General features: G+C 42.1%; 1 protein-coding gene across 1 annotated transcript; it reads left to right on the top strand.

The window, feature by feature from the left end:
- Positions 1–496: 496 nt before the first annotated feature.
- On the top strand, positions 497–12,978 carry slc9a6a (solute carrier family 9 member A6a). The gene is made up of 16 exons (XM_061786689.1): positions 497–976; positions 1,666–1,865; positions 2,663–2,740; positions 2,848–2,924; positions 3,024–3,136; positions 4,264–4,369; positions 5,694–5,835; positions 6,183–6,288; positions 6,367–6,455; positions 6,548–6,661; positions 6,896–7,007; positions 7,903–8,056; positions 9,224–9,254; positions 9,340–9,425; positions 9,596–9,701; positions 10,332–12,978. Exons 1-16 carry the CDS (start codon positions 643–645, stop codon positions 10,572–10,574), a joined length of 2,091 nt encoding a protein of 696 aa, XP_061642673.1. The 5' UTR covers positions 497–642; the 3' UTR covers positions 10,575–12,978.
- The last annotated feature ends 2,009 nt before the right edge of the window (positions 12,979–14,987 follow it).

Here is a 14,987-nt window from a genome sequence, read left to right as displayed (position 1 = left end):
AAATCGCAGGGCTCCTGTGTGAAATAATTTCGAAAATATGCTTGAACAGACACAAGTTCTAATATCAAGCAGACATTAGTTTTTTTTATGTATTATTTTGAATTATCATTTCAGTATCATGGCATGTTACTGTTAATATAAATTGCTGTCTAATTTTATTTTGTTCATTGACTGTTTTTATTGTGAAGCTCCTTGTAACTTTCTCTATAAAAGTGCTTAGAAATACAAGTTTTTTTATTATTATTATTATCATTATTATTTCACCGCATTATTTCTTCCTCTTTCGACATAACGATGGGGCTTCAAAATAAAATTTATGAACTTATTGGTAGGGAAATTTCTGCGGAATGCCATTTTTTTTATTTTAAGAAATGTCTCAAATAAGCCATTTATATTCGATACGCTAAGATGAATTGTAGATATTTAGTGTGCTTTTATATTTCTAATCGAGCCTGTACCCGTGCCGCTTTTAAGTTGAAGCCCATCCTACGCGTTCTGGAAAAACATACTTTTCACTTCCGAGTCGGAATCGGTTCCTCTTCTGATTTTTGTTTTTTTTTTAAACCTCCTCTGCAAGTCTTTGTGCAAGTTTTGGACCCAGCAACGTCGACGCCGCAGCGTTTGGCTGCCGAACATCAGGCCATGGGGCTTAACTGGACCGCCAGCCGAGGCCGCGGGGCGACGGGCGCGCTTCGGCGCCGCTTGCTGCCGCTGCTGGTGGTGAGCTTGTCGGCGTGCGTGTGCGTGTGCCGAGCATCCTCGTCGCCTCGGCAGCAGCAGCAGCAAGAGGAGGAGGAGGAGGACAGTGCCATGGAGAACATCGTCACGGAGAAGAAGGCTGAGGAGAGCCACCGGCAGGACAGCGCTGACCTGCTCATCTTCATCCTGCTCCTCACCCTTACCATCCTTACGATCTGGCTCTTCAAACACCGCCGGTTCCGCTTCTTGCACGAAACTGGACTAGCGATGATTTACGGTGAGCTTCAGCCGACGCACGTTCATAAACCACCATATTCGTCTCGCACTCATGACTATTTGGAATTGGAATCGCTTAACGTGAGATTCTGGTTGGTTTACGAACCTAAACTAGGCCTCTTCGTAAATGACGTTTCATCATGACAGTGAAGGAAAAAAAAGAAAAAACTCTTCCGGTAGCAAAAGTCTGAGTAAACAAACTCTTACATGTCATGTGACGAAGGCAGAGCGTTTGGGAAAACAGGGTAAATGGCTAGGTTTGAGGTGCGGCTGACCACCTTGCTAACCAAAACAGCAGCATGTCAACAGTACTGCAGATCAATGAAAATGTGCAGTCTTACGATACAAGTTACGCGGTATTAAAGACGATCTGACGATGCGTGGAGGCAGCGTCTTTAATGGACGATTAACATTCCAGTGGTCGCACCACAATGTTGTGTGCGTCCATGTTTATGTTCCTCCAGGGACTTAATTTGTATGTGACAGATGAAGAATAACATTATAAAACGTTCTATGCAGAGGTGGGAGTAAGTTACATGTGCAGTCATAGCTCAGGTTGTAATTTTCAAGTTTCAAGCAAGCCCCAAGTTACTGTGGCAAGTCGAGTCAGTACTCGAAGAAAGAAAAAAAATAATAATAATTAAAAATCCAAATCAAAACAAATGGCTCATCATCTTGCCTTGCGGCCAGGTTTACTGGTGGGCGTGGTGCTGCGCTACGGCATCCACGTCCCGCGCGACGTCAGCAACGTGACGCTGAGCTGCCACGTCAACGCCAGCCCCGCCACACTGCTCGTCCAATCCCGCGGCAAGTTCTACGAGTACACGCTGAAGGGTGAGATCAGCGCCAGTGAGGTGGACGACGTGCAGGACAACGAGATGCTGCGCAAGGTTGGGGAAAAGTCCTACGTTTCGCAGTAAAATTCCCAAATTAAGAGAGATTTTATCGTCGCGCCAGGCCGCCACATAGCTCCGCCCCTGTTTAAGTATAGGACAAACCGAAAGTTGCAACAACAAACTCCTCCTTCCACATTTCTTGACCGATTTCAAATCATTTCAACAAGATGAATTCAGGACATCTACGCAACTATTGACCAAATTCCCCAAGTTTTGACATTAAAATCCCCAAATTAGGAGAGCTTTTACATATTTACATCATTCGCCCACATTTCTTGACTGATTTCAAACCATAACTTCAAAATGTTCAGTTCATTCAAGGACATATACTAAAGTATTTACTGTATTTCCAAAGTCCCCAATCTTCACGGTAAAATTCTCAGCTTAAGAGCAATTTTACATATTTACCTCCTTTCCAATTTCTTGGCTGATTCAAACCATTCCAACTTTGAACTCTTCAGATCATTTAGCACATAAATGGAGCTATTTATCACATTCCCCAAATTCACAAATTAAGAGACGTTTTAAATATGTATCTCCTCTGTCTACATTTCTTGACAGATTCAAACCGTTGCAACATTCAAACTGTTCAACTCATTTCGGACATTTACCGAACTACTTATCACATTCCCAAATTTCCCACCTTTTCACAATAAAATTGCGAGATCAAGAGCTAGTTTACATACATACGTAGCTCCTCCTCCCCCATTGCTGGACCGATTCTACAGAACTATTTGCCACGGAAGTTAATTTTTAGAACTGCTTGTTTGTCGTTCATCTGTGTAACTCAGGTGACGTTCGACCCCGAAGTCTTCTTTAACATCCTCCTGCCGCCCATCATCTTCCACGCTGGGTACAGCCTGAAACGGGTGCGCAAATTATTTTTGGGTCTCCTCTCGATGACATCATCAACAGAAGCTCAAGTACAGAGGAGAATCGTGTTTGAGGCTTTTGATGGCGTCTGTCTTGTTTGCAGAGACACTTTTTCCGGAATATGGGCTCCATCCTGGCCTATGCCTTTTTGGGGACAGTGGTTTCCTGTTTTGTCATCGGGTAAGATTGTCACTTGTAATGTGCACACACATCTGATATGATTTCTTACCATTTGTGGGATTTATATATTGATTTATTTTTTTTTATTTTTTTTGCCAGTTTGTTGATGTATGGCTGTGTGACGCTGATGAAGCAGATGGGCCAACTCGGTGGAGAATTCTTCTTCACGGACTGTCTGTTCTTCGGCGCCATCGTGTCCGCCACCGACCCCGGTGCGTATCGAGTCTCCATTATTGACTGGCTTCAGAACTACATTAGCACCAATTGGTAGCCTGCACATTGATGAAGACCCACCTCATGCATAAAACAGAATGTTGCTGTTAAGATGCAACTCGGCCTACAGTGACCATTCCTCTAACGCAGTGATTTCCAGCCGATGTCACCTTATTTATTAATGACAAATAACATATCTTTGTTCATCTATCTATCTATGCTAGCGACGTATAGTGACAGGCAGCAAGCAAAGCACTACTTTTTACCATAAGACTAGCGATTTCTAAACTGTATTTCTGATTAATTTTATGTTATCTTACTTTAAAAAAAAAAAACTCACATACAGTGAAACCTCATGATATGAAAAACCTGGTTTACGAACAAATTGGCTTATGCACATTTTTGTACGAAAATGACCTCGATTTATGTACTCTTTTCGACTTGTGAACCGCCATACAAGGATCAGTTGTGCTTCTTCTCGCACTGCGTAGCCATCATTAGCTCTGTGGGTCGCTCGCTACAAGTAAGCTACCATATATTTGTTTTTTGGGTTTTATTTTGCTCTTAATTAGCTCTCAGAATAGCTCCTAAGAAAATTGCCAGCGGTAATGTTAGGAAGCTCTTGGCATGGACACGCAGAAGGACCTGTTGTGCTTCTTCTTGCGCTGCGTAACCATCATTGGCTCTGCGCTCACTCATTGCAAGTATAGTAAGCTACTGTATCTTTGTTTTTGTTTTTTTGTTTTTTTGCGCTTAATTAGCTCTCAGAATGACTCGTAAGGAAAGGAAAACTGCTCCCAATGGTGTTATTAGGAAGGTCATTACGATCGAACAAAAGAAGGAAGTCATCACGACACATGAGGATGGTGTTCTTTTGTGATCTACTGCACAGCTTGTACAATTGCAATAATAATAAAACTCATGTCATTACTTCTATTCCTAGACTTATTTAGAAGCCATAATTGGTTGATAGTGATGGTAACAAATGTAGCTTCTCAATAGCCACCAGAATAATACTTGTATTCTTTAAAGAAAAATGCCAAAATAGGCCCTATCTGGCATCTGGAAGATTTTTGTCACGAAGTCCACCAGCAGAGCGTAAAGTTTTTGTCTTCTTTCATCCTAGTGACGGTGCTGGCCATCTTCAACGAGCTGCAGGTGGACGTGGACTTGTATGCGCTGCTGTTCGGCGAGAGCGTGCTCAACGACGCCGTGGCCGTTGTTCTCTCCTCGTAAGGTTCACACAAACGAAAACCTGCGTTTAGATTTCACTTGTTCTAGTTCTAAAGATGGACGTTGCGCAGTCATGACAACTCGGTCCAACTTTATGCTATTTCACCAAAGATGTATTCAACATTGGTATTGAATCTGTGGAGAAATGCAGTTGTGCCTAGAGGTACGAGTGATCCAACTCACGAGTTCTTCGAGTTGTTTCTGTCTCGGAGCGAGCGAACGTGGCGGTGGGAGTATTTTGGGACAAATGAGACAAATCACCAGTCAAGTCTGCTCTTTTAAATCTGTTTCTTATATTACGAGTCAGCAAACAAGTCACACTTTTCACTGTTTTTATTATTATTGTTTGCACGTACGGTAGATGCTGAGAGACCAAACAACTGGTGGTGTGGTTGATGTGTAGCGAAGAGGAATAAATACATCTCCTTCTCCAGTCATGCTTGCTTGCAGCATCACTGCAGATTATAGTCCCGCTCGCTATTAGTGAAAAGCTAATAGCTGAGCGAGTGGGACTTTTGTTACGCTGCTCGAGGGAATTTTTGAGGAGAAGCGTGGTTCTGATTTGCAGCCCCTAACTGGACCTTACTGGGTTGGGTTCTTCCTATTTCACTTAAAGGGCATTTTGATTGTGGAACGCTGTTTTGTAGTTAAATATACAGAATGGCTCCTAAGAAAGGGAAAACCGCCTGATTGAACTCCCGCGGTGGCGACATGATCCGAAGTCGGAACGCCCCATAGCCTATCACTAACCTACGCTAATGCGGTAGTCAAATCATAATTATAGTAATTATGCACATACACAAACTCCAACACATGCACACAATCCAACAAACACAATACACAGACAGCAATGGACACTCTCGCAAACCCTCTGCAACACGCACTCTATCTCTTCAGCACACACACGCACACACATATACACACATTATCGAATAAACACACACATTCGGCAGCATATCCAACATATGCACACAGTCCAACACAAACACGCACGCACGACAGGCACTTTTAGACCATGAATCTTTAAAAAAAAAAAGAGGCAAAAACAGTAACGGTGTAAGTGTGCGTTCCTTCTTGTGTCACGTAACCATGTATATTCATAACTTCACACGTTTCTATGTATTTAGCATTATAAACTGAGAGACCCTGGAATACGATCCTCTTTTTTTTGACTAGCATAGAAATACACATAATGGTGTGTCTGACACACCCATTATGAATAACATATCAAATGCGTATATTAGCAACCCAATACGCCTGATCCATTTACGTCATATAGGGGATTTTCCTTATTAATGAAAGTTTTGTGGATGTTGTTGCCAGGTCCATTGTGGCCTACCAGCCAGAGGGCGACAACAGCCACACTTTCGAGGTCGTGGCCCTGTTCAAGTCCTTCGGCATGTTCCTCGGCATTTTCAGCGGCTCCTTCGCTCTCGGCGTGGCCACTGGCATCGTCACAGCGCTCATATCCTTTTCGTTTGAGGCTATTCCTTATTCTGCATACAGAACAACAAAGTTAGGCATATATATAACACAACATGTATATGATTTGCATGCTACTACATGATGCAGCAAAGCACTACTTATTCTAAATGAAACTCCTCAACTGACTTTAATATAGTTCTTTGGCACCAAGATACCACTAGATGGCGGCAAATCACTGAGTTTGTCTAAAGGAAGCTCTCCAACTCACTTCAACATAGTTCCTCAGCAACAAAATGCCACAAGATGGCGCCAAAGCAACATGTTATTATTTTAGGTTGTGTATATTATGTTTTCTGCGTGATTGAACTCCTTGACGGCTGCCCGCACGTGACCAAGTTCACTAAGTTGAGAGATTTCCAGCTGCTGGAGACGGCCTTGTTCTTCCTCATGTCATGGAGCACCTTCCTATTGGCTGAGGCGTGTGGCTTTACAGGTAACACACGCATGTGTGCACATTCTAACAGTATTTGCATACTGCAATTAAATCCTTTCACTGTCTGCAATGCCACAGGTGTGGTGGCGGTGTTGTTCTGTGGAATCACTCAGGCGCACTACACCTTCAACAACCTGTCTCCCGAGTCCCAGGACCGGACCAAGCAGGTCAGACCAGATTGAAAACACACTGCTAATTATTCAGTTTTTGTTTTTTTAGGGGGGGGGGAGGTAGTAAATATGGATTTCTTATGTTGCAGCTGTTTGAGTTATTGAACTTCCTGGCGGAGAACTTCATCTTCTCCTACATGGGTCTGACCCTCTTCACCTTCCAGAACCACATCTTTAACCCCATGTTCATCGTCGGGGCATTTGTATCTTTTTGGAAAGAAAACGTGTTCGCAAAGGGTGAAAATCCAGATGTAACTGAGGCCCAAAATGTTTGTAATTGCCTATGGATGCCACAAGATGGCAGCAAAGCAATATTTTTATATTAGACATGGCTTTTGCCCGGCCAAAAATCTGTGAATTTGCGAATTCCGAACCGCGAATATGTGAGTATGCACTGTATTCAGCCCGTTGTCCTCCTTCACCAACTTCCCATCTAGCTGGCAGTATTCCTGGGCCGAGCGGCCAACATCTACCCCCTGTCCTTCCTCCTCAATCTGGGCCGACACAACAAAATACGATCCAACTTCCAGCACATGATGATGTTTGCGGGTTAGTCACACGCTTGTAACCATAATTATGGACTTTTACGCCAGGGGCTGTAGTAAGTCACATCTGCGATAGTAATTAGGTAGTCTAAATTTTTAACTTTCAAGTTCTAAATTACTTCGGTTAAGCAATTAGTCATAAGTCATACAATCTTGTTCAGGCACCACATATATTTGCACATTAGCCACTTTCCCCCATAGTGTTAGCATGTAGCTTCAACGCTATCTCTGCTTGCGTTAATTAGCTGTACCCATTCACAATCGTGTAGTGTTTTAATGGTTCCAAAACAGGTTTCTGTATTGTCTATTACGTTGTCTTCTCAATCAAACACATCACCAACATGAAGCCGTAGTTTTTCATCTACCTGTATAAAATACGCTCTCGAGTATAATATGCACTGCCAAAATCAGGAATTGCCTTCTCCCTAAGTATAATACGCAGGGACCCAATGCCAACCCCAGTCGCACAACACTGCCAGGTCCCCGACTGGCAGTCATTGGCCCTACCCCGTGTGGTGTGGTGCATTAAAATCTGACAACCAACTATACACTCATTCGTTAACTCCCACGTCACTCCCCAGGCCAGGCCCTGCCTTTTAAAGCCATACAGTCTCAAAATCACAGATATTACAGTGTGGAAAATGAGGAGGGCGACCCCAAGTTAACAACAATAATACCTTGCATGCACATTTTTGTTGTTCAATAATGACAAATCTATATTTATCCGAATAATCGATTTGAATAATTGGTAGAATAATCTATTTTGAAAAATATTTAGTAGCTGCAGCCCTATATGAAATGTTCAGAGCTCCCTCCACGATATTTGCTTTTAATGAGGTGGCCTCAGCTCACGTTGTTTTCTTGTGGTGAGTTTTTGGGTTTCCCACTTTCCTCAACAGGACTGCGGGGCGCCATGACGTTCGCCCTGTCCATTCGAGACACGGCCACGTACGCGCGGCAGATGATGTTCTCCACCACGCTGCTCGTGGTCTTCTTCACCGTGTGGTTCTTCGGCGGCGGCACTACGCAGATGTTGTCGTGCCAGCGCATACGGTACCGACATTCCCAACCCTCCATTCAATTGTTTTTAGGGCTAAAGTATTGAGGCGCAGCTCATAATGAATGTCTGTCAATCAAGGGTTGGAATAGGCCTTGCGCCACCCTACAAGTTTTTTATTTTTTTTATGCAAATATTTACAGTAATTATGATGTTACTATTGAGTTAGCGTAAGTTAGCCTTCTGACTTGCATACACATTTAGATTGGAACTGATACTTTTGTCCATATTAGGCTTTACTACTACTAGACCAGGGGTGTCAAACTCAAATTCACGGTGGGTCAAAAAAAAAAATTGGGACAATGTCGCAGGCCAAACACAATATTTAATGAAAAATCACTGCAATGTGCATGTTTCCCTTTTCTGCAGAAATGTAGCGTTGAAGTTTATCATATGACAACAAACTTACATTTTCCTTCAACACTGAATCTGAAATAAACAAACTTTAATATTATAAACACGAGAAATCAAATTTGCGATAAAAGATATCAGTGGTGTTTGTTGTTTTGTATTTAAATAGATAACATGAATTCTTCTGTCTGTCTATCTTCTATTTATCTATCTGCAACTACCTTTCTTTTTGATGTAAGTCAAAACAACCCAAAAAAATAAGAATGTCTCAATAAAAATCCAAACCTCAAACTATTAACACTCCCTGCCTAGGAGTCGATAAAGGGCATTAAAAAAAACATTAATTCAATTCTGTTATATTCTTTGCTACAGCTACGTTGGTCCACACACGACAAACAGGTCTGTCTTTTACTTTAGTGAACAGATAATCTGCCTCCCACCTGTCTTGGAAGTGAACTGTTTTGCATCTTTCGTTTGGCCATTTTTAGGAAGGGGAAGTGTAAATTTGCTCGAGGAGACCGGTAGGATAGTTGCTAACGACTGCAACAGAAAGGGACTGATGGGCCAACACACTAGCAAAGCATTCTGGGATTTGTAATGGTGGCACATGTGCTACATGGCGGGCCAGCTCTAATACACATTTAATATGGTCTCGCGGGCCAAATAGAATTACATTGTGGGGCAAACTTGGCCCCCGGGCCTGAGTTTGACATATATGTACTAGACTGTTCCTTAAGTAATTGTTCCACGTGTCCCGTTTCCAGACAAATGTACACAACTCAAACTTTCTTTCTTTTTCTTTCCCTGAACAGGGTGGGAGTGGACTCTGATCAAGACAACTCTGTGAGTGTGGCGGTGCTGTCTATATATGACTATAGACACGCAAAAAAAAACAACATACAAATTAACATTGACTGTGTTTATACAGATGAGCGTCGGCGAAGGTCCCGAGCGACAAAGCACCAAACAGGAAAGCGCCTGGCTTTTCCGAATCTGGTACAACTTTGACCACAAGTATCCTTGCTTTTTAATATGAGGGTGTTGTTTTTGTGATTTGAGGACTAAGCATGGCTCAGCCAGCAGGGGTTAGTGTCACGTCATAATTATTGACAGTGTGGAGTTAAAAGTCTGAATTAAATATGTATAATTTTCAAAGTTTCTTTTCCCTTGACTGGAGACCCCAGCTACCTGAAGCCCATCCTGACCCACAGCGGCCCTCCGCTCACAGCCACGCTGCCCGCCTGCTGCGGCCCCCTGGCTCGCTTCCTCACCAGCCCGCAGGCCTTCGAGGTAAGACGTCGTTTACTGATTTCATTTTTAACCGTGATGAGATTCCACTTGTCTTGTTTTGATGTTTTAACACTCAAGATTGCACTATCAGGAAGAAAAAAAAAAATGCACGCTGTGTTACCATAAAATACCATTTTCAGCACCACAAATGTGTCATTGTCAGGAATATTGATGGTAAAATGGGTGCATTGATACAATACACTTTGTATTATACATTAATTTCCCTCACTGACCAACGTCACTGTCTCGAGAGCCACCATGTACACTGTCCTTCCTCCAAAAGCGCTGGAACAAAGGAGGAGGCCAATTGTTTTATTTTTGTTGTAGACTTTTGGGTCTGAAACAGGACCTGAAAGATGCGTGCGCAACTTTCTGTGCAAAGTATGTCCACCCATCATTTGCGACAATACAACCGTTGTCATTTTCCCCTCGAAAAATAATCAAATGTTATGTCACTTTACCACATTTTAAGTGCCATCGATGTACACGATGCAAGTATATTGACGGGGAAATATTGTTTCAAAAATGATAACTTAAAAATGTGTGATTTATTCTAGTCATGAATGATGACCAACGATATAGCGGGGGTTCACTGTAAATGAATTACATTGGAATCTTTCCTCTGATCAGAACGAATGTCAGATCAAGGACGACGACTCCGACCTCATCCTGACCGACGGCGACGTCAACCTCAACTACGGCGACATCACCGTCAGCACCGACGGCACGCGCACCCACGCGGCCGCGGTCGCCGACGACCCCGACCGGGAGCTGGCGTACGGCGATCACGAGCTTGTGATGAGGGGCACGCGCCTGGTGCTGCCCATGGACGACTCAGAGCCGCCCTTCACAGACCCTCGCTGCCGCTTGTGAGGGCGCCGTGGCCCGCTTCCATCTCGCTTGTCCCGCTACCTCATCACGCCGCCATCACTGTAATGTCGTCCCATTGATTTGCCACTTTCAGTTCTGAGGGTCACCTCGTTGTAGCATCGCACAGCATGTGTTCTGTGTGGCGAGCCGTTTGAGTTTTACTAGTGTGCTGAATTGTGCATGAACTAGTACGCTTTTTGTCTTCACCGGTAAGACAATTCAGTACACTAGTAGAACGACTGTCTAACTCGTGTCGCGGTTTGGTATGCACAAATACGCAGATTTTTTTATTTTTATTTTTTAATTTTTTTTTGGGGGGGGGCGGGTAAGCTATCGTTTTGTTATTTTGCGCTCAGGCCAAAGCCATGTCTAATGTAAAAATATGTCTGTGGTGCCATCCTAGGGGCCAAGGAACAGTGTTGAAGTGAGGGGAGGGGCTTCATTGACTTTATCGCCATCTCTTAAAAACTTATGGATGGCCGTCAGTTACTCGCAGATTTTCACGATTCGCGCCAGGGCCCGGTCCCGTTCCGCCGTGAATAAGCATACGAGTAGATGGGCAATTCAGTGCACTAGTAGGATATTGACTTAAATGCTCAAACGGCTTGCCATAGTTCTGACACTATAGCAGCACCACTGTAACGTTGACGTGCATTCTGACAATTTTTCTCGGCTTGTTCTTTGGAGATAGATGGCGTTTAGTCGCGTTTGGGTTCTTCCGCCCGGAATGTCGCCACTCGGCAGCACGTGCGCCGTCAATCAAGTGCCTGGGAAGTGTAGTTTTCAAAGTGGTTGTAGTATCGAGGGTCTGCCAGGAGGGGGCGTGAGGTAGCATTTTGCTCAGCATTCAGGGCCTTGACATTGCCAGTGCGCAAATTGGATCCGAGCCGCTGACTGTGAACACTGTGCACGTGTGTGTGTTGGGGAGCGTTTTGACTGCGTTTGACAACCTTTTTCCATTTCCTTCACTTATCTCAGCTTTGTGCTGCTGCTTTTATATGCGCAAACCTCCACAGAGGTAAACAATCCTAATTTGTTTCTGTTTAGAATTGCCCGCAGATGCCGCAAGACAGCGGCAAGTCACTACTTTTGTCCAAGTGGAGCTCCTTTGATTCACTTCAACATAGTTCCTTGGCACCAAGCTGGTGGAAAAGTACCACTTTTGTCCAAATGAAGCTCCTTTACTCACTTCAACAAAGTCTCTGGGCACGAAGAAACCACAAAATGATGAAAAAAATTAATAATAATTGTCAAATAGAAGAATCTGCGAATCTCGAATAGGGAGGGGAACATTGTAGTTCCATTTATTAAAAAAATAATAATAATAAATTTAAAAAAAAAATGAAACTCAGATATTATAGCAGTGTTTCCCAACCTTTACTGAGCCGAAGGCATTTATTATTTTCGAAAAATCTCACGTCACCAAACCAAAAAAAAAAAAAGTTAAATCATAAAAAGTATCCATACTGAAATAATGAGTGTTGCATTTTGTTATTCACATAGATGAATAATAATAGCCATCTGTTTCTTTAGTGCTTATTTCTCGCTAGGGTAAGCAGGAGCGTAGCCCAGCTGACTTTGGGAGAGAGGCAGGTTACACACCCTAGACTGGTTGCCAGCCAATCACAGGGCAGATGATTATTAATAAGTTAATTTGCGCAAATATGTTATTTCAAAAGTGTGTATGCAAGTGGTAGCCCGTTCGCATTGATCAGTACTCAAGAAGTAGGTCTTAGTTTGGAAAAGTTTGGTGACCCCTGATGTAAATGACATACAGATGTGCCGCACTGGAGCTGAACACAAAAGGCCTTCAGTGGTTATTTGTGAGCAGCAGCTGTCTAGCGCGGGCTGTTCTAACAGGAAGCGTTGATAGGACGTCGCCAGGGCGACCGCCATGTTGTCGTGGAGCCCAGTCAGAAAACATGGTGCGCACCAGCCGCACTGTGTATGTGTGTGTTGGCAATGATATGGAGGTGGAAGGAAGGAAGAGGATGGCCTTCCACTGTTATCTTCTGCTGTGCAGGAACTCGAAAATCATTAGTTTTGTTGTTGTTTTGTTTCTATTTTATGGTCCCAATGCTTCTCAACAACATCCCCAGAATATATATATTTTTTAATTTTCTGACATTCATACTTTTATTTTTTGTGTGTGTGTTCTCTGTCATTGTTATTTTGTTGCAGAAAGGACATTAAGACCAAGAAAGAAACCTTATATTTGCACTCATTTATCTGTCACTTTGATTGATGTGTTAAAAGGTTGTGTGCATGTGCATGTACGTGTGTGTGGGTGAAGTGGGCGGTTGCCCTGAATCAAAAAAGAAAGAAAAAAAAAATGTCTGAAATCTAAATGTAATGAATGATCAGTTAAGCTTGTCTAATTGATGTCAAATAAATAAATTGTACATTGCTTACCGTATTCAATCCATCTGTAGCATTCAGATATTTTCTTTGTTTGTATGCTGTTGCCATGCATATGACAAAACAAAAGCATGAATCACCCTCCTGTTGGACTCTGAGGGGGGGGGCAAGAGAAAAACGAAATATATGCCCTATAATAAAGAAGCTGTTTTTCTGTGGATGATACTGACAAAAGAGGCTTGCTGTGTCCAATTAATACAGCAAGTTCTGCTTTTGTGCATTTTTCGTGCCAGCGAGTTTGTGTGTGTGTGTGTGGATGAGTCACACATCATGTGGCAGGTACTGTTTCTATCAGTATAAATATCTTCTTACCTGTCGTCATGTGTGTTAAAAGATGGGAAGAAATAAAAAGGAGCCTGTGCTTTGGATGAAAACATGGCACCTCATCAGCCCTGTTTCATTTGTCATTTATTTTTCAGGACAGCCAACTGTATTATATCCTGTGATAATGAGAATAATGCAGGTATCACAACAGCAATATTGATATTAAAACTCATTCACTGCCAGCCTTCCCAGTTAACATGGATATTTGACTTCTAAAGCCGTCAATGGCAGTGAATGTGCATATTATTCATGTGTGTGTTTTTTATTATTATTTGCAGCGATCTTGACCAAGAAGTGTAATAAATGTAGAATATTGCTTTAACTGTGATATTAACATATTCCTTCCTGTCGCGCGAGTCGTATTTAGCCATTGTCCTGAGTATTGTAGACATGCATCAGACATGATCTCATGACTTCACAAAACCAATTTTCTTCTTGTCCATTGCGGAATGTATAAGTGTGAGTGTCACTGATGTTCACACTGGATCACTTTTTTGGCAACATTGAGGTGAAACCAGACAGATGTGCACATACTTTTCCTGGAGAATGAGTCATCTTCATGTCATTCTTGTGTTTATGACCAAAGAAGGAGTGCAAGAGAGCATGTCCACTTCACAGTTTTTTTTTTTTCCTCGAAGAGTAGAAAAGGTTGGAATGCTGCAGTGATTGATATTACATATTGATGCAAAGACTGCCTCTCGTGATTAATTGTTTAAAGCTTAATCAATGTTTTAGAGAAACAGAAAAGTGTATTTTCTGGCACCACTTTGACACCTACTATCAGTAGTTTTTAGTATTTGCTTTGTATGATTTCACTGTTTCAAAGAACAACAAGTGTATGTTTCTGCGGGAACCTCAGCGAATGTGGTGGAACACAGACAGTTCACTGGACCGTTACAAGCTCCCGAGTGAACAGCACCCCCACCATCCCATAAAAAAAAATGCAGTAGTGCCTTGAGATATGAGTTTAATTTGTTCTTAGTTGTTCTTAATTTCTCTCTAACACGGTTATCACTGTCTCATAAAAAAAATAAAATAAATGCACACATTCATTGAATGTAGTTTTACTGTTTCAAGATTCCCACCATTTTCTTTGATTTAACACGTTGACTAATCAAAAATGTATTTTAGTCGACACGTGTCAATGTTGAGTGTTCACAAACTTTGTAGCACTTAGGATAGAAAATAATTTTGTAATATTTTCATTTTTGTGTATTTGGGGTCACTTTAGTCATCAAACCTTTAGAGTGAAAAAAAAATTAGCTAGCTAGTCAAATTTGACCAGAACAGTATGTAAGGATTAAAAAAAAAAAACTTTTTCACTTGTTTTATCCTTTTTACGTAAACATATTTATGTTTTTTTTTTAGGCCGACTGGAATTGTCTGGTAGTGTTATTTTACATCCTCATTCGTCAAGTTGTTTTTTTTTCTACAGCGTTAATTCACAACTGAAGGAGAACAATGGGCACAACAACAGCCGTATCAGCAACAGTAATAATGATGACCGCAATAAGACAATGTTTTAAGTTGTTTTATATTTATGGAGGGACTGTTTTACACTGCAGTATAACAAGATGTATTCATTGTGTTAATTTTAACAGTGTATCTTTTATGAGCCTTCAGTTTGAAATTCACAATTGAACTGGATAAATATAGAATCATTATAGAAAGTCC

This window comes from Phyllopteryx taeniolatus, chromosome 10 (genome assembly GCF_024500385.1).
Source record: "Phyllopteryx taeniolatus isolate TA_2022b chromosome 10, UOR_Ptae_1.2, whole genome shotgun sequence".
NCBI classification, from domain to species: Eukaryota; Metazoa; Chordata; class Actinopteri; order Syngnathiformes; family Syngnathidae; genus Phyllopteryx; species Phyllopteryx taeniolatus.
Note: the sequence above shows the minus strand (reverse complement) of the source record. Positions and strands in the feature narration are given on the sequence as shown.